The following is a 22102-nucleotide window of genomic DNA, read 5'->3' as shown; positions in this document are numbered from 1 at the left end:
TTTGGAAACGTTTAGATGTAAACCGAACATTTCGCTGTGGTGAACTACCGCATTTATTATATTTTGTAGTTCTTGTGCGTTGCTTGCTATTAAGACGGTATCATCAGCATATCTGATGTTGTCTGTGCTGATTCCGTTAATCTTAATTCCGCCTTGGACCTCGTCTAATGCTTCTCTGAATATAGACTCCGAATACAAATTAAAGAGTAGCGGTGATAAGACGCAACCCTGTCTCACTCCTCGTCGGATTTGTATGTCTTCGGGTGTTGTGTTGTGTGTCACTATCACCCTATCTGTTTAATATGTACTCTGAGCAAATCTTTCAAGAAGCAGTAGAAGATGTTAAAGCCGGAATTCGAATTAACGGATAATGTATCACTAACATCAGATACGCGGATGACACGGTGGTATTTGCTGACAGTTATGAAGCCTCCAGGAATTAATGAGTAGAATCGAAGAAGTAAGTCAGAGATATGGACTTTCACTGAACATTAAAAAACCAAAATGTATGATGATCTCTAAGGAGGAACAGCAAATTGAAAGAATCAGTGAGAATGGTCAATAAATAGAAAGACTAAAAACATACGCCTACCATGGTACGAACATCAATGAAAATTGGAATCATTTCCTAGAAATAAAATCTAGAATAGAGAAAGCAAGATCTGTATTTCAAAAACGGCTAAGCTATTCAAATGCTTCGACTTATGAGTAACCATAAAAATTATCTTACTACAATCTTTCCTATACCATTGTAGGGAGTTGAGTCGTGAAATCTCACACACGCTATCTGTAAGAAAATTAAGGCCTTCGAAATGTGGCTTTATTATAGAATCCTAAAGATATCCTATACTGACCACGTTACTTACCAGAACGTTTTATTAAGGATGCAAAAAGGAAAAAAGTTGTTAACCACAATAAAAACAGGCAAAATTGAATATCTCGGTCACATGAGGAACAGCGAAAGGTACGGGTTGCTGCAATTAATTTTTCAAGGAAAAGTAGAACGAAAACGTGGACCAGAAAGGCGAAGAATTTTCTGGCTGAAAAATCTGCGTACGTGGTTCAACACAACAACCACAAAGCTTTTCAGACACCCAGTTTGCAAAATACAGATTGTCATGATGGTTGCCAACATCCGAAACGGATAGGCACTACAAGAAGAAAAAGAAGAAGTGTGTGTGTATATAAGTGTGTGTATGTGTGTGCGTTTACTTGTGCTATTATAAATTTTATGTGAAAATTATTTTTTTTTTATTTTACAGACAATCGAATTCTCGAGGTAGAATACCTTCTCCTCCGAGGTAAGTTTACTTTTTTTATTTAGATACGGTAACAACCAAACTAAATATTATTAGGGTGATTAGAAAGTTTCCATTTAAATTTATATATATATATATATATATATATATATATATATATATATATATATATATATATATATATATACATAAATGTGCACTCGTAAGTGAATGGGATGTTTTCGGTCAATTTGGAGATAAAAAAGACAAGAGTTGTGCTACTTTATCTATTTATTGAAGACGTTTCGCCCATTGTTTAATAAGCATCATCAGTTCATCTAAAAGAGTGTTATTAGCGATACATCTAATATGAAAAAACAATTAAGTAAATGATCTTACCTTTAAAAGATCTGTAGCATTAAAATGTTGTTATTGCAAAGAAACATCAAAAATTAATATACTAAATATATCAGCAAAAACACAGAAACACAGAACGCCGGAAGATTCCCAATTTAACTAATTTGTTTTAAATTTCACTTTTGAAAACATTGATTGATTAAATCTATCAAAAAATATAATTGTGAATTTTGAATTGTTATATTAACAACGGCACGGCTAGGGTTCTTGACTGTTATGATCATATCATGAAAATGAAGTATTTGAAAGCTCGACTGTCAGAAATGACAATCAGCTGGTGAGATTGAAGGAAAAGTTTTATAGATGTCAACATAAATGTTATGATATAATAAAAGAAGTTGAAGAAGAAACCAATAATTAAAAGTAGAATACGGAAGAATCAATTTTGTAGTATTAGTGCTTGGTAAATTTGGCTTAAGTTGCTGATATCAGTTCTCTTATTTAATGCATTAGGTTGTTTCAAAATATGACACGTCTCCATAATATATATATATATATATATATATATATATATATATATATATATATATATATATATATATATATATATATATACATCATACTATCATTTTCGCATCGATACATTATGCTTTTACCATCAATTTAGCATCGACTTGCAAAGTAGCATCTGTATATCGACGCTACTTTACAAGACCTTAATAACTTTTTTCCTGTACTTGTTATAAGAATTTTAACCATCTCATTGATTAGAGTGTTGATACCGTGTTGATATTTTAAAATATCCGCTTTCTCTTTTTATCCCTTACTGAGTTATACAAGTTTATTCCAGAAAATGTTTGAGTCTAAAATGATGGTACAGTGAAAATATTATATATATTTAGTTCAGGGTTTTACCGTTTACTCGCTGCCATTATATACATGAAAATGTATATCCCACTTTCATTATCAATCATTTTAGCATCAGAAATTTGGCATCGCTGTTGAATATAATATTACCCACAATGAAATAGTAAATTTAAGAATATATATATATATATATATATATATATATATATATATATATATATTCTTTTCATCCACAAATCATTCTGGCATCATGGTTGGTTAAAAGTAACGGGATATGATATATTGCAACTACCTATGGTATCTTCGCTCCAATTGGTCCAGTCGCGACGTACAGCCCCTCAAATGATAGGATTTAACCAATAAAATACAATAAGACAGAAAAATCAAATATAGCAGCATGTCAAAAAGGCCTTAATTATATATCTTTGTTTCTATAAGTCCAATCGTGACGTACAGTATCTCAAATGACAGGATTTAACGAATTGAAAACAATGAAATAAAAAAATTAAATACAGCAACATGTCAAAAGGGCCGTAGTCACGTATCTTCGGTCCTATTAGTCCAATCGTGACGTATAGTACCTCTGATGATAGGATTTAACATAGAGAATACAATGGGATACAAAAATCAAATACAGAACAATGTCAAAAGGGCCTTAGTTGTGTATCTTTAGTTCTATTAGTCCAATCATGACGTACAGTACCTCAAATGAAAGAATTTAACAAATAAAATACAATGAGGTATAAAAATTAAATAAAGTAGCATGTCAAAATGGCCTTAGTTATGTATCTTCGGTCCTATTAGTCCAATCGTGACGTACGATACCTCAAATGATAGAATTTAACAAATAGAATACAATGAGATAGAAATCAAATACAGAAAAATATTAAAAGGGCCTTAGTTACGTATCTTCGTTTTTATTAGCCCAATCGTGACGTACAGTACCTCAAATGATAGGATTTAACCAATCGAATACAATAAGATAGAAAAATAAAATACATCAGTTTATCAAAAGGGCCTTAGTTATGTATCTGCGGTCCTATTAGTCCAATCGTGACGTACAGTACCTCAAATGGTAACATTTAACCAATAGAATACTACGACGTAGAAATCAAATACATCAACACGTCAAAAGGACCTTAGGTATATATCTTTGCTCCTATATATGTTATGTCAAAAGAGCCTTAGTTGCTTATCTCAGGTCCTATAGGTCTAATCAGGATATATGGAGCCTAAAATGATAGGATTTAACGAAGATAATACGATAGTGGAGAGAAATTCAACATGGCTGCATCTAATAACACCTTAAACTGGCAGCAATAAAACGAATTTACGCACAGAGGTATGTGGCATATTACGTGACAGAATTTATCAAATACCATACGATTACGTCATACATCTCTTTGCATACGTCCACTTTTAGTTAACTACTTAGTATGTATTCAGTACTTAGCTTTACGGTGTTGAGGCATGGACTCTCAAACAGAAGAATGTTACAAATCTTGAAAGCTTTGAGATGTGGTGCTACTGCCGTATACTAAAAATAAGTTGAGTGGATAAAATTACAAATGAAGGGGTAATACGTAGAATACATAACGATCCAGAAGTTATACTGAATATAAAAAAGAGAAAACTTAAACACTTTGGCCACCTGATGAGTTAGTGATGAGTGAATTATTCAAAACAGCAGTAAATAAAATTAGAATCGCCCTAATGATATCCAATCTCCGATAGGAGAGGCACTCAAAGAAGAAAATATGAAAGACTCGAAAAATCTCCAACGTTCACTGTTAAACATATTCCTCCCGTTCACTGCACACATTTACTGCTCCTTGACGCTGTGACGAGAATGAGATAGGATTTAACAAATAAAATGACAGAAATCTAAACAAGACAGTGTGTCAAACGTGGAATGCGTCGTAGAACGTGAAATAGCGTCAAATTATATGATGGCCATAGACGTTTCTTTAATACCCAGCAAAGGACTCGCTTTGTAAAGTTACATAGGCGGGATCTGTGCGAGAAAAAGTCGATCATTCGTTTTATAATCCAAAGGGGACCATAAAATATTCAACGTTAAAATGTGACATAATGTAACGTTATGACAAATCTTTTTTCTCCCGCACGGGTGCATGCCTGTGTACCTATGCAAGGGGAGTCGTGCATAACCTTTAAGTTGATCGTAATACATAACTGCAACAACAAGTATGTTGACGGTTTGGGTTAGTATATACAGTGCATTCCGTACGTTTTTTAAACATGATTAGGAAACTGTTGACTGGAGGCTATTAAAGAAGTTCTTAAAATTTTTGCGGGTCACCCCCTTTTCTGTAAATGGAGTGAATATTGTTATCCGTTTAATTTTTTCCCCAGTTGAAAAATTCCTGCTGGTATTTGGTCTAAGCTTACTTCTTTTCCCCATTTAAGCTGTTTCATAGCTAATTGTACTTCCTCTTTATAGTACCCTGTTCACCTGGCAATTTCGGACTATTTCATCTCTTATAACATAAAACAGTTGTTTCAGATATCTTTATCGCGTTACCTTTTTTTATGCATGAATATGCTGCCGTTTTCATCTTTTACTATTTCATATGGAGCTACACGATGAACAATTCCAAATCAAGAAAACACAAGTAACATTCCGAATTATATTATACAACTAATAGTCGAAAAATGAAGAGCAAGAGTTAGATGACCAAGAAGCCGAAATCTTAATGACGAACACAAATATAATCGACTAATCAGACAATTAAGATCAGCGCTACATGACGCACGCAATGCCACATTTGAACACTACATTAGTACATTGTCTAAAGAAGATCATTCAGTATGGATACCAACAAAAACACTTAAAGAGACCTGAACAACACAACCCACAAATTAAGAAAGTTGACGTTAGTTGAGGAAGATCAGACCAGGAAAAAATGTCAACATTTTCAGAATACCAGATGATAATAATCAAGCAATAGAACACTGAAAACTTTTGTTTTTAACTGTACGCCCGTCGTGAATGACATACCATTTTTTAAATAACACTTAATATTGCACTTTTTTAGTGTATTTATTTCATGTTTCAAGATAATTCTTTTAGGAATATATTTATTTATAACATACGGTCTTATGGTCTTATTACGGCTTTCAGATTATACGACATAAATGTATCTTGTACCGCACTGCTAATTAAGAATTATGTTTGTAATGCGATAAGAGGTCCGGATATACGAGACACCAGTGACTCATGCCGCACTGATAAAAATCCGACAGGAATCTGCATTTCTATAAAAAAAATAGATTAATTTGTTTTGTGTATTAATTTAGTTTAGGTCGAACAAGAGTTGCAGTAAAAGATTTTTCTAAATATAGAGTGTAAACCATATTTCCAATGCTTTATGAAAGAGAACCAGTTTATAATATTCTGGACGACGTAATAACACCTTATTTTAGAATATTGGTCGATGAATTGAAATCATTGTTCAAGAAACGAATTATTCATGTACAGATGTTTTACTCTAAAAACATGTAAAAATAAAATCTCGATTAAAAAAGTTGCAACCAGTTACTCTCGATGAAATTTAACCCCATTATTGATTTTACGAGTGATAAAATGGGTCGACAAAAGACCAGTTTTAGTCCTTGCAACATTTAAACATAATAGTTGTATCTTGGTTTAATCAAATAAAAAGAAAAATTATACACAAGTACTAAAACCACAAATTATTCTCGATTTTCACTTGGTGAAAAAGAGTGTTGATTTTAGTGATCAAGTGGCTTCTTACCAAAGCCCAATACGCAAAATTCTGAAGTGGTACCGGAAAGTGGCAATGGAATTAATATTTAATACCGCAGTAGTCAATGCTTAGTTGCTAAATAATAGAAAACGTAAAAAAAGCGACAACCTATCCTTGAGTTCAGACTGGAGTTCGCGAAGGCGTTTACAAATAAAGAAATGTTGTAACCCTCATGACCAGTTACACCCAAAAATACCATCTAAGGCAAAGCGATGTAGATAATACAAAGAGAAGAAAGTGTACAAGATGTTACAAAGTTTTAAGAAGAAGCATGACTAGTAGAAAGGCCGATAGAAAAGTTAAAAAAGTTAAAACATACTCTGAAGAATGTGATGGCAAAACTGAAATATATCTAGTGTGCTTCAATGAAGCACATTAAAAAACAATTTTGCTTATACAGGAACTATTATTGAGTAAAAACGTATTGTGGCTTAAGTGGCCTTATAGTATTGGAAGTCGTAAGTTGATAGTTTCCAGTAGAACGTTTTTATTGTTAATTACCTCCGTAAAAGTGAGTTATAGTATTTATAAAGAAATGGATGTAAATAATATGCCTTCGACATCTAAAAAAGGTAGATGTGAACATAAACGTAGATTGACCACTGCTGAATTACAATCATTGTTAGAAGCATCGGGCGAGGACGATGTGGATTAAATGAATGGTGGAAGTGACTGACAAAATACTTGCACAAAGTCGTTCAGAAAAATCGAGGATTGCGTTTTGGAAAGAGACAACACAAACAGAATTTAAGACTTTTCTCGAGCTTAAGTTCCATATGGGGACAATTAAAATGAACCGTCTGCATGACTACTGGAAAAGTATAGGCAACTATAATAGTGTTGACTTGACTAGACAATTGTTCATAGCCCATATGAAGAAATAACCTAATCCTCACTTGTCAAAGAAACTAAAAAAACGTTAAGTGGTCTAAAAACTAAAAAGTCCCCTATTCAAACTGGTTTTTAATAAAAAATTTAATAATATGTTAAAAGTTTTTTTAATATACCCTAAAACTGAAAGCGCAAATAATCGATTGCAAGTTACAAAATACTTATAGTCATACGAGTTTGGACAAGTACAGTTGTTTAAATAATTGCTTTCTGTGATAAACAAATTGAATAAATTGTAAAATATTTTTTGATCTGCTTGATATTTAGCACACTTTAATAACTCATCAATTGCCATGATTTCAAGTAGCTATATTATCTGTCGTTAGTCACAAAACAAAGTTATTAACATTTATAAATTACTACAAACATATAATATCTTAGAGTTTATGGTTTTTTGGAATTATCTCAATTATTTATGTATTTAAATTTGGTATTTCTCTACATAGAAAACTTTTTATGGTCTACAACTTTTATTTAAATTATTTTTCTTTAGAATGTATACAAAACGTTTTATAAGCAAAATTTTTTATTTTGCCTTTTAAGATTGTTGAAGAAAACAAAGCTAAATCAACTGTACGTCTTTTTCAAAATTACATTTTTAATTAACTAATATTTAACGATACGATTTCCAATATTTAACCTTGTTTATTGTACAAATTATGTAAAAATGTGTATACACATTTTGTACAATAAACGTTTTTTGAGAACGATTTCCTGAATTGAAATCAAAATGTTAAACATTAAATAATTAAAAATGTGATTCTCATCCCAATCACAACCAATATTTTTGACCTAATCCCATAAAAATCTAATATTTATCTTAAACTATTCACTGATAGCTTCGATTAAACAGCTTGGAAATATGTAAAATATTCCTCTACACAACTCTCTGGGAAAAAATATCTAAATTGAATAAATATAACAACTGAACATTGATATAAAAAAACTAGTTGGTTGACCCCAGCCGGTCGGCAGGTAGTTTCAATGTCTGCATTTGAACTTGACCCAAAACAGATCGATATTTTTATGTTTTCAAATATTATTTAAGTATTAACACTGGCAACATCTATTGGCTTTAAAATGATACCAAATACAGTAATTTTACCTCCCAATGTTAAAATGATGGTTTGATGTAAAAAATTTAATTTATAAAAAAATCGGATTATTGAAAAACCGACAACGGTGCCAAGCCTACAAAGGTGCACTAAACGAACATACACGACTTATAAATAGAAAATGATAGCATTTCTTGGTGATGCTAAATGACTGCAACGTGAAAAGAGCTTAAAACGATAGTGGGATGTATATATATATATATATATATATATATATATATATATATATATATATATATATATATATATATATATATATATATATATATATGTCGGTAGTATCATTGTAAGAATGCTGAATGACGAAATATTTTTGGTTTGACATGTAAAGTTTGGTCAGGCCAATCTCTTTGATGAGTCATCTGCTTAAAATATTTCTTAGAGTAGTCCACAACCGAATCTATCAAAAGTTAGATATCGATATGAACGATACACAGATGAAATTCAGAAAAGGATTAGGTAGAAGCGAAGCTTTTTTTACCTTAAACGTCCTAACACAGAGATGTGTAGATGTTAACCAAGAGGTATACGCCTGCTTTATAGTCTTTGAAAAGGCCTTTGACAAAGTACGCCACAATAAACTCAAAGAAATTCTGGAAGGTAAGAACATCGACACCAGAGACATACAAATAATATTAAATCTGTACTGGAATCAGCGAGCTAATATAAAAAAAGAAGACCAAACATCGGACGAAATAGAAATACGTAGAGGAGTACGACAGAGTTGTATATTTTCACCGCTCTTGTTTTATATCTACAGCGAACAAATATGCCAAGAAGCTATCTCACGTGCAAACGAAGGGATAATAGTCAATGGAGAAGTTATCAATAACATTTGATATGCTGACTTAAAGACGTGTTCAAAGACATTAACTGGGCAGATAAGAGGGTAAATGTTAATGGAACAAAACTGAGTCATTTAAGATACGCTGATGACATTGTAATATTCGCTACAAATTTCGAAGAACTACAGACCATGATGGCGCAACTATTTCAAGCTTCGGAAAAAGTAGGTCTTAAGATGAACTTGGAAAAAACAAAAATAATGACAAATACACCGAACATTACAGAAATAACATTGAACGACATAAATTTAGAAACAGTAAGCGAATACATCTACCTGGGACAGATAATGAAAATTAACAAAGAAAATCAAACTGCTGAAATTACCAGCAGAATAAGGTTAGCGTGGGCAGGACTTGGAAAACTGAGTTGGATCTTGAAAAGCACTAAAATAGAACAGTATTTGAAAACCAGATTTTACGATCAGTGTATCCTCCCTATACTCACGTATGGTTCACAGACGTGGACACTCACTAAGTCCAATATGAATAATATAATAAAAGCACAAAGAGCTATGGAAAGATCAATGCTCGGGGTGAGACTTATAGACAAAAAAACAAACAAATGGATTAGAAGCAAAACGAAAGTAAAATACGCAGGATAACATGCTGCCAAACTAAAATGGAGCTTGGCAGGACACAATGCCCGACTGAAGGATAAGAGATGGAACCACGAAATACAACAATGGAGACCATGGTCAGGAAAGAGAAGCAGAGCAAGACGGAGAGAACACAACTGGAAGCATGTGGCACAAAATAGAAGACACTGAAGAACAAGAATCCTGACAATACTGTGATAATGGCAAGAACAGCGAAAGATCTACAACATCTAGTTGAAAGTATGAATGAGATATGTAAGTAATAACTATGGCATAAGGATGAACGTCAGAAAAACCAAATATATGACATTTAGTAAGAATCCGATAAATGACACTAGTATCGCAATAAACGGTACCCAACTCGAAGAAGTAAGCGAAGACAAATACTTGGGAACGTTCATCAATGAAACAGATGATCAAAATCATGAGACAAAAAGACGTATTGAAATTGCCAGGTCTACCTTTATAAAAATGAAAAAAATTATTTTGTAATCGTGATATTAGTATTTAGCTACGAACTAGAATGTTAAAATACTAGTATTCAGTACTTTGCTTTACGGTGTTGACCTATGGACTCTTAAAAAGAGAAGTGTTAAAAATCTTGGAAGCTTTGAAATGTGGTGGTGCTACCGCCTTATACTAAAAATAAGTTGGGTGGATAAAATTACAAATAAAGAGGTAATACGCGGAATAAATAACGATATAGAAGTTATACTGAATATAAAAAAGAAAAAACTTGAATACTTAGGCCACCTGATGAGAGGACAAAAGTACACATTTCTACAAAATATAATGCAAAGAAAAATTCAAGGGCGCAAAAATCCAGGCCGTAGAAGAGTGTCCTGGATGAGAAATTTAAGAGAGTGGTTATATTTATATTACCACTCTCTAATATATATATATATATATATATATATATATATATATATATATATATATATATATATATATATATATATATATATATATATATATATATATATATATATATATATATATATATATAATATATATATATATATTAAATATTTATTTCGCCTACTGACAAACTGGTAATGAAAATAATAGAAACCGATAGGGTAGATACGATAGAAACAGTGGAAACCCGCCACTGTTATTTTTGAATACTACCACTGAAGGTGAAAGTTAACAACCTTATTAAATTCCATTATATAATTTCATTAATCACGCCGAGATGAATATATCTTGGCAGTTGTTGGTAGTGGCTACTATGACGTTAACGGAAATGTTATTAAAATATAATTATTATTTTTTATATATATATATATATATATATATATATATATATATATATATATATATATATATATTTGTTTTAAACGTTTCAACGTTTGGCATTCCTTTCCTCAGGTAGCTGTAGCTTCCTCCGTGGTTGGTGTTAGTTGTTGCCCTGGAAACCATCAGGATCTTCTAACTCTAATGCCACAAATTGGTTGCATTGTTCCTGTATTGATCCTTTCCCAAGTTAATATGCTCCTTTTCTAACTTGGCTGCACCGTACTGAAGACGACCAATAGTCAGAAATACGTATATACGGTTGCCTTCCATCGATATGCCTTTTTTGGTTTTCTGTTTTGCGAGACATGCCATTACTTTTTACTATATATATATATATATATATATATATACATATATATATATATATATATATATATAAAGAGAGAGAGGAAGAGAGAATAAAAATAAAATATATAAAATTGCCAAACATTAAGCAAAGAAATCAAAAATTTATATCTGTTTAAGATAGTTAAATCAAATCATAATAACATAATAAACCTTATTCCAGGAAAAGAATATTTTTTCATAATATTACTCTTCCTCCATTTGAGTTCACAATTTTGACTGGTGGTAGTCTTAATAGTATGCCTCTTTCATACAAAATGTTAACATATACTCTCGTCATCTTTAGCAATGTACAATAAATAATCAAACTCCTGGATTTATTATCAGTTAACTATATTTACTTTGTGATCGTTATCTATTTGTTAGAGTAAACACAAAAACCATTGTTTTTACTTCACCTCCGTCTATCGTTTCATAAAAAACTCTGTGGCCATCTTCTTGTTTTCCTGGCAACGGTTTTTACATGACACAGTTGATCGAAGGTATCGACGCCCCCCTTGGTCTGTTTTAAAATAGAATTATTTCTGGTTTTTCGGTAACTCAACTTCGTCTAATGAGTGCACAGAACTGGTTAATAGAACGCATTTGTTTCGTGTTGGAACATATGATAATAGTCTCAACTTCTGCGTAAATGCAAATGCTGAGGACGGAATTTCTGATCGCTTCGTCTCCAAATATTATGTAGGTATTTTTATTTTATTTTTTCTAAGCGTTCCAATTAGCTATAAGTTTAAATTAGCTTTAAAATATACTGGGTATGAATTGAACCTTTCTGAGGATCTTGCTGCTCTTTACCAATATCTGGCACAGCAGAACACATAAAGCTTGTTTTTGCATCGCACATACAAGTTTTAAACCATACTTATCAGGCTTCCTGGGAATGTACATAGTAAAAAGGCACCTGCCTCTAAAGCCCAGCAGTTGCTCGTCTATTGTTAGATACTCTGACGAAGTATAATTGTTTTGACCACCTTGAATAAATATATCTGATATTTCTCTAATTGGTGCAAACTTATATAAAACCTAACGTTCTGCGCGAGTGCTGTTATCGTCGAAGCGTAAATACATTAAAAGACATTCAAAACGGTTTTTGTACAAAGTGCATTTAAATATGGGAACACCAAATTTTTCAGACTACATATCTATTACTGAAAGAATGGCATCTTTTAAAACTCCACCAAAATATAATAAGCCAAAAATTGCTAACAACTCACTTTTGTTCATTTTCTAAATATAGTATTGTTCTGCATTAAATTTTCTTTTGATAATTTCTATTTCTTTATTTGTATTATTCAAAATTATTTCTATCAGCAAGTCAGGAAAAAAAAGTTGCCGTAATTCTATTATGTTGGCTGTATGTATATGTGTAGCCTCTCTACTTGGACCGAGTAGATGAACAATATTTTTTTTGGAAATTCTGGTTATCTTACTAATTATAGGTTGTGTAAACCCAATATAATTATTTCGACCTGATAATTTCTGGCAGTTGTCTCCTTCTAAATCTTGGTCTATGGCTTTTTGATACAAATTATCATCACACTCTTGTTGCAATTCTGTCAAATTAAATATTTTATCAAAATGGTCGTTCGGTAATACATAATCTTCATCTTCACTTTCACCAAAAGAACATTCTTCTTTACCACTAGAATCATCCTCATAAATGGCTTTCCACAATTCTTCTTGCGCAAGAGGACGTTTATTTGGATCCATAGCGGTGCTGTAAGTTAAAAAAAACTTACAGAACGCTATAAATATTAATACTTAGAAATAACTTACCGATAAAAACTTGTTACGCCAAGGTGGGGTCAAAAATCAGAAATGCGCTGCAAATACGACTAAATGTGAACATACATAAAAACACAGATCACCAGCTATAAGTCATATGAAATACTAAAGGTAGATGGCGGCCAACTTATAGCTTCATCAGAATTGCGCGCATGTCAAAAAAATTAGTGCGGTGGGGTCACCGGCGACATCACCTTAGGGTTAATAGTTAACTACCTGTAAGATCTGAGACTACTTTGTATCACCACAAAATCATTTTTACTAAATAAAAAGTAATAAAAACAGATAAAATTCAAAGCTAATTTTACTTACATCGTCGGGCGTACTGCGGTACAGAATGCTGTAAATTCAACACCTATCACTTCAGCGTCTTACTGACAATTATATAAATTATATACCAACGCGGTATGTGTATCGTAAGTAGCCTAATGTAGTTATTTGAAAATAGCGGAACGGACCAGCGGATTAATAATGGTATTTTCTTTTTATTGGAAATGGTATTGTTACAGGACTGTACTTTTTCCATTGACCCCTATGTTCATTTTTCTATGCATCTTTACATATTTGAAATATACCTAAAGTCAAATAGACTAAGATAAGTAGTCCATATGATACCAAGTATCATATGGACTATGTTATATAAAAGAAAATTAAGACATGAGACTTCTCATAATGAAAATATCGTCCGCTTCACCCTTTAATCAAAATCGCGATATTAGAAATGTTCATTCCAACCCCCGCACCAACCCCAAGCCAACCTCCACCCAAACCACATCACCATTGACCACCACTAGCAGCAGTTCATTTATTAGTGATCACTGGAGACTGAGACCTTGGAAGGGCTTAAGAAGACATTAGAAAATATGTCCAAAGGTTTGGAGCAGTGATAATCAATACGGTTTAACCCGGAAGCCTGTTGAGTTTAATGTTAATTCTAGTTAACTTAGAGGACAAGGGGTCTAAGTAAAATTTTTGAAAAAAATTAGTTAGGTGCATCAATGAGGTGTGAAAATACTAATCTATTTGGTGGTGAATAGATCCAAGTGATTGTTTTGATAGGTGCTGACATCTAGCGTTTTGCCCCTTAACCACTGAGTATTGATAAGTTCAAACCTGGAACGCTAAGGGTCCAAAAGCACTTAGATCCCTTTACCACGAATCAACAAACCATCACAGTTTAGTTGTAGTTGACATAAGTGTTATTAAAAACAATAATTTTGATCATATTTTTTTGTAAATGGTTACAATATATGTTATTTTACTGCTGGTGTTTTTCAAAGTAAACATATAAGTGTATTACAATAATAAAACAATTTCTAAAACTAATAATAAATGAAAAAAAGTTAAGAAGAAGCTCAATCTAACCTACAATATGCAGGTAAGGTGTAATTACTAGATACTTTGGCTTTAATATTTTATACATATGGAAGAATTAATATAGCAGTAATAATAAATATAACAACTGTCCTTTTTTTTATAAAATTATTCATTTTATAGATCCTATTCACATAGGAATGATGACAATATCAGTTTTCTAAGTGGTAGCAGTAAGTGACCACTATTTGAAGATGGCCATGATTCTAAAATAGACAGAGATTATAGTCCTGAGGATGATGAACAATCTCGTAGTTCTTCTTTGGGTAAGCTAAAAATTATTATTTAATAAATCTGTGGAGAAATATGACATACTTCGTTGTCTTATTAAATTTATATTATAAAAATATAACATTTACATGTATGATACGATTTAATTTTTGTTTTGTTGATTAACGGCGAATATTTTTCAGATAGTACAGAACAAGAAAGGAGACCTGGACCGTCCAATACTTTTCCTCTTGAACCTCAACAAGAAAAAAAAGGCTAAGAAGAGAGGAAACATGAAAATGTTATAAGAAAAAGAAATTAAGAAACACAGGGCATACTTATCTGGATCGTAATATGAGGCAAATCGAGTCACAAATGTTACGTGAATTTAATCACCGGTGTAGGTTTCATTGCAACGAAAAGATTCCTTACTTCAATATTTAATGAATATTGGGAGCTAGGCAACTGGGAGCTTCAAACATCGTTTTTAAATGGCGCCTTAGAATTGCAGCCTGTCATGAGGAAGAAAGCGACAGCTGTCAGTCATAAAGACATATTATGTAACTATAACCTGGCTGGTCATAGAGTGTGCAAGGTTTTTTTTTAACTTTTGAAATTTCTAACAAAAAGGTAAGGAATGTTATTATTAAGAAAAAGATAAATCCATCTGACGTATCACAACGTAACAAACGAGGAAAGAAGGAACCTTCAAACCAAATTTCAACAAACAAAGTGGAGATAATTACGGAGCATATAAGAAGTTTAATAACATGATAAATAAAAATTCTAATGCCACAAGAAGATATCATTCAGAACCATATAAATTTTTTAATCTTACTCGCTTTTTTTTGTTGAAATTATCCAACATATAATTATACCAAGTATTTTAATTATTAAACTGTTTTAAAACAATTCTTGTTCTCTTTATATGTTATACTTATAATAATAGTTCTAGAGTAAGATCCTTTAGCGTAATTCGAGACACGGTTAAAAACTATTGATAGTAGGCAGCATCATTTTAAAGAATCACAGCAGGATACCATTAATATATCTCTCAAACTAGTTCAATACTCGTCTAAAATAGGTGAACTACTTTATGGATCTATTTGACAATGAAGATAAATTTAATTTAAATAAATTTGCATGTTTTACCAGTTAAAGTGGTCTTTAATTTTATGTCAAAGACTCTTCGGTAAATATATTTCCTAACATAAGAATCATAATAATAAATCAATGTTTGTCCTACAGTTTAATGTATATTGCCAATATTAACGAACAGAAAGTGTAAAAAATGTTTTAATATATGACATATTATCTAACTACAGTTTGGCAAGGGTAGCAAATTTGAACGTGAGAACATAATATGAGCTCTTTTAGCACTGCATATTTATTTGTCTTCACTGCCTTGTTCAGGTCATGGGAAGTAGATAAGATATTAATAATTATAGCGCTGATTAAATAATTTATTTTTGAATTTCATAAATCTGTAAAATCGATCCGGGTAACATTATCACATTTTTACAAAATATTTTTCGTTTCGCATATGACTATACTTGGAAATTTGAAATTACGCGTATTGTTAGGTAGCTATATTAAGAGTAAATCGTGAGTAAAAGTTTTATTGCAAGGTTCAAAATTTTGATACCCTTTTATATTCTTTTTTATTTCTGTAAATATTTACAAACGGTCGAGTAACATTGATATACAATAAGTTAATTAAGCACTGTTTTTTGGTTCAGAGAATTTATTTAAAACCCAAAAAATGCGATAATACCAATAATCAAAGTACACAAAAGACTCTTTTGAATTAGAAAACGAAAAATCCAAATTAAACAGGTGCGTCCTCTAAATTAAGAACTTTGGCGTCATCAGCAACGATAGGAAATATAAAACATTTTTCTTTCTTTCTCAGGAAAGTCACTACTACTTCAATATCTTCGGAAATAATTTCTGTTACCTTTTCAGTATACTGATGGATTTCATTCCTACGCTTATCAACTGTAAATTTTACTAAAACCCAAAAGTTACTCACAATTTTGGTAGAATTGTGTTCTCTTGTTTTTCTCATTGTGTTGGGAATGTTATCTTCATCTTCCAACAGAGACGAATCAAAGTATGAATCGTCATTCATTCGTAAACTTTCAGTACTCTCAGAACTTGATTCAGTTTTTTTCTTTTTCGCCTTTATCGGTTTTTTATTGTTTTTTTTTTCAAACTTCTTGCATTGTTTTCTAAGCGAATTCTTTTAAAAACCTCTGCGCTATAGATTGTCTCAAAGTATCTAGTCTGTACAGGGTAAATGCACAACATCGATGCCATACTTCTTTTGCAAACTTGTATTAAAATAAACGTCACTTCTTACTACTTAGCCTAATCCATCTTTTGGAAACGCTCTCAAATTGAGGTAAATGAGATTATTTTACATTTCTGTTGTAAAGCATTTTTAGATCTATTTATTTTTGTATATTAACTTTCTATTACAGAAAAGGGGTAAGGGAGGTTTAGATCTGTAATTTTCAGTAATTCAGCTTCACTGTAACATAATATTTTGTTCATTTTCACAGTTCAGAAACTTTGTGTCTTTTTAGTAAATCATTTTTTCTTTGTACCTAAGAATATCAGTTCTAACTAGTTTTTGGAAAGTATTGGGAAGGGATCTGAAGGTTCACTTCATGTACTAATACTTGATGGTATTTTTAGGGCAGTTTTCAGTATCTGGAGATTTCTGCGTCTGGATCTTTAGTATTTGGGGTTTTATTTTAAAATCCAGACCACCAATTCCTGGTTTTGTATGGATTTGAGACTGTACAGCTTGGGTTCGTATGTAGAAGTCTGTAGCAGTTTGATTTTGCTTTATTCAAAAATGACTTTGGTGAAGTTTATGGAAGCACTTTTCCATGTATCTTTTCCCTTGGAGTTACACATCCAGTGTTAGGATGGTAGAAGGAAGCGGAGGAGACTTGATAAGTTTTTAGTTTTATTTAACTGACTTTTTAACTTACATTTAACTTTTGCGGCTTTGAAATATTGATTAATAAAATTCTTGATGCAAATTTTCATTTAAATCTATTAACTAAGTAATAATTTTTCACTTTAAAGTTGATTAAACATTTTGTAAGTGCCTATGTACAATATTTGGGCATACTTTTAAACTTAAAGCAGCTATGCTGTAGTGTTGTAACTTAATTTACACATCTGTTGTTCGCCTTGGATCCAATGCCTATAACTTGAGGTATTTCCTTAAAGTAAAGTTTTAATCGTCTGCTAAAATGGCAGATTGTTATACATAGGTATACTTTCATTTTCTACTATTTTTATGTGATTAAATAATTAATAACATTACTTAAAATTTTAAATAGTCTGGGGGAGAAATAGTACAAACGTTGTTTCGAATAGTAAAGGGGATTAAGGTTGTAATTTGTAACTTGATTATAATTTTAAAATTAGCACTGCGGTCTAAATTTTATCCGACGTGTAAACATATGTTTTTGACATTTACTTTTCATATTGAAACCAAGTGTGGTTCTTCGCACATTTTTTTTTAAATAAACGAATGTAAGTTAAGGTTGTCTCTTTATTTCCAACTTTTGTCAGATTTAGGTTAGGGAAAGAAACTTTATGGCTCAGATAAATCTGACTGGCGCCTGACAATTAAATTTTACATTTTTAACATCCCAGATTTGAGATATACTCACTCCCGTCTCCACTTGAGTGAGCCGGAGCTACAACGGTTGACATCTGGGACAACCGAAACTTAATAAACCTAAATTGAAGGTTATATTAGCATTAAGTTATTTTCAAACCAATCTTCGAAAGTCAGTCCATACATTTCGTCGTGGTATTCCTGAGTATTTTTCTTTGCCAAAAACGTGAGCTCTGCTCCATTAACAAATTCACTAGTAGATCCGCCGTGCAATTAAACGATCCTTGCACCACGAGCTGCTGGAGCTATTAATTCTGTTGTCAGACCACGAAGAAAAGCATCGCGATGAGATGTAATTGTTTTATCAACCCATTCTTTTTTTACACTGTGCCCGATATTTACCCATGATTCATCCAAATATACTATGTTGTATCCTTCTCCACAGTATTTACGAATTGCGCGTAAATAACGATGACGCCACGAGATGATTTCTGTTTTTTTATTTAAAATTAAATTCCTGCCACGTTTTATAAACACAAAATGTATATCACTCAGCAAGCGATGTAGCGTGGCCCGTAAAAAGTTGAGCAAAGTTTCTTCGACATTTACAACAGCTAATATGGTGTTTATTGTTGTTGGTAGGATATATACAGGACAAAGAATGGAAGGACTACTACAAGGAACTATTAACAGAACAAAGACCACAATTCATTGGAAAAGAAAACAGGCGAAGACGAAGCAGATTCCCACAACAAGAAATAGAAATAACAGATAGGGAAATGAGAACGGCCATAAAAGCAATCAAAAATAAGAAAGCACCGGGACCTGGAGGCATCTCACCTGAGCTTATAAAATACGAATCAAAAAAATTACACCGGATGATACAATGGATATTTCAGAAAGCCATAAATGGAGAACAGCTCCCAAAGGAATGGACGGCGGCATATATGACATCTATATTTAAGAAAGGGGATAGAAAACGATGCGAAAACTACAGAGGAATAAGCGTAATATCATCAATAGGAAGATTATATGGGAAGATACTGCGAGAAAAGATAGAGCAAGCGATAAAAGGCAAAATCGGGGAGGATCAGGCAGGCTTCACGGCAGGAAGATCATGCATAGACCACATATACACACTGGAACAACTGTTGGAAAAGAAAAAAAGCAAAAAATAGAGATATACACTTGGCATTTGTGGATCTGAGAAAGGCGTATGACTCTGTACCAAGGTCAGAACTATGGGAGGCAATGTACAAATTAGAAATACAGACGGAACTCATAGAAGCTACAAAAGCTCTGTATAAAGAAAATAAAGTGTCCATTAAAATGGGAACAAGAATCATAGGAGACTTCACCACAACAAAAGGGCTCCTGCAGGGTTGTTCCACATCTCCAACCCTATTCAAAATATACTTAGAGAAAGCCTTGACTACATGGAAAAGAAAATGCGAAGGCATGGGAGTACCGGTACGGAACGAATACCTATATACGTTAAGTTTTGCAGACGATCAAGTAGTGATTGCACAAGACCAAGACGACCTCAGCTACATGATGAAGAAACTACAAGAAGAATATACCAAGGCTGGCCTAGATATTAACCTCGTAAAAACAGAGTACCTATCTACAAGTGAAGAAGACATAGAAGATCTACAGATTGATGACAACGTAACAATCAAAGGAAAGGATAAATTCAAATACCTGGGGTTCATAATCACGAAAAAGGCAACAACAGAGGAAGAAATTACACAAAGATTAGGACAAACAAGAACAGCAATCCGACAACTTAACTCAGTATGGTGGGATAGACACCTAAATATGAAGACAAAAACGCAGATTTATAAAACATTAGTGCGAAGTATTATGACATATGGGGCCGAAAATTGGATCATAAACAAGAAAAACAGCAGTAAGATAATAGCAACAGAGATGGAATGCCTGCGAAGATGCTACAGAGTAACAAGAATGGATAGGAGAAGTAATGACGAAATAAAGCAAAGAACATCAATAGAAACAGACATACTAACATATATAGAACAAAAAAGACTAAAGTGGTATGGACATGTAAGAAGAGCTAGCGACAGCAGATGGATAAAAAGAATAACCGAATGGAGCCCCATAGGAAGGAGGAAAAGAGGACGACCCCGAAAATCCTGGAGGAACGAAGTAGACGACGCCATGAGTAAGAGAGGACTAAACGATGGAGAATGGAACAACAGAGAGAGATGGAAACGGTTGAGCGAGGGAAGGCAGTAAATACTGTAGAATCCCTAAATATATATGTTGTTGGTAGGTTGTCGTGAAAAAATTAATTAACTATTCTACGAATTTGGCCCCTGACACTTTAATCGTAATTGTTGTCACGAGAATTACCAACCTTTCGCTTCTTGGGCCTGCTCTTTGGAGATTGTAATCCAGTAGGTGATGAATATTCCTGTCGTATGCGAAACAGACTTTTCGCAAACACCACTCATTTCTGATACTTTCCTAATTACACTTGTTGTTATCCTGATAATTATTAATATTCATAAGTATCTGCGCTTCTCTGAAAGGTTTAGATCTTTTCTACGTTTCTATTGAACAATTTCCTCCATTTTGCGGTAAAAATTCGGAGTCAAATATAACAATAGCCAACATCAGAAAATAACAATAATTGCCAACAGCAAATCACAACAACAGCCACCAACAAATAATAAGAATAACAAAACAGTAACAGTACATCCAAGATGGTACAAATAATCGTAACTCGAATATGTTTACGTGCTCCGAAGAACAAATAAAGACTAATTAAGGCCCTGGATGTATCAAGCTTTTAAATATATTCTGTACAAGAATTACTCTAATTGCTTCTTAATTACTAAATAACTTAGAAGAAAGTATTTGCAGTTGATATCAACCAAAATTACAAATTCCTTACACATTATGGCATTAATTAGCACCGCAGGGACATAAATAACATTTTAAATTTGGCAGTTAGTAGAAATTACCAGAAATATTTTAAACTTTCAAACAAATGTTTATTTAATGCACATTTTATTATACTACTGCTACTAATAAAAGATAAAAGTTGATAAGTTACTATTAGAAACAAATAATGTATAGTATTATGTAAAATTATTAGCAAACGATATTTGTAAATTACATAAAAGTGTACGTGAGGACTTGTGGAGAACTTCTGGATTATTTCGTTTATTTTAAAAGATAGACAATAGAGAACGCCATCGCTCACTGCATAAAACTGGCAACGTCTTGGCAAAATTGGCAACAGACTAGTCACTTTAAGACAAACTAAGACATTCAGCAAATATTCTTCTAACTTTATTTAGTTTTAGTGTTTCTGGTCTATTTTCTTGTCTCTTTAGTGCTGATAATAATGAGAGTAGAAGCTACAATATCTGACTGAAAGTCGCGATTAACCTGAAGTTTTAACTTTTCTGGAAAACTTGGAACAGCTGCTTCCTATTCTAGATCTGGAGTGGACATGTGCGCAGATGACTCTTCACATTTTTGTAATATCTTACTATTAATTAAAGAATAAATATCTGACGCTACAAATCCGCCAATTGCATTTTCCCTAGAGAAGCATCCTGTCTCGACCAATGTTTTAAGCAATAAAGATAAAGTAATTTTGTCTACAATTTTGTATCACGTAGCATGATAATAATCTTTTAACACATTGTGCCACGAGATTTTCACGCTTTTAAACACTCTCAAATCTAAGGGTTGCAACGCCTGAGATGTATAGGCCG

General features: G+C 32.5%; 1 protein-coding gene across 1 annotated transcript in view; it reads left to right on the top strand.

The window, feature by feature from the left end:
- Nucleotides 1–22102, top strand: part of prom (prominin) — a 614595-nt gene that overhangs the window by 444606 nt on the left and 147887 nt on the right. Inside the window, exon 19 of the mRNA XM_072540698.1 lies at nt 1263–1301. Coding sequence (XP_072396799.1) covers nt 1263–1301 — 39 coding nt within the window. The remainder of the gene's footprint in view (nt 1–1262; nt 1302–22102) is intronic.

The sequence above is a fragment of the Diabrotica undecimpunctata genome, chromosome 8 (genome assembly GCF_040954645.1).
Source record: "Diabrotica undecimpunctata isolate CICGRU chromosome 8, icDiaUnde3, whole genome shotgun sequence".
Classification (NCBI taxonomy): Eukaryota; Metazoa; Arthropoda; class Insecta; order Coleoptera; family Chrysomelidae; genus Diabrotica; species Diabrotica undecimpunctata.
The sequence above is the reverse complement of the archived record's forward strand: the minus strand, read 5'-3'. Positions and strand labels throughout refer to the sequence as shown.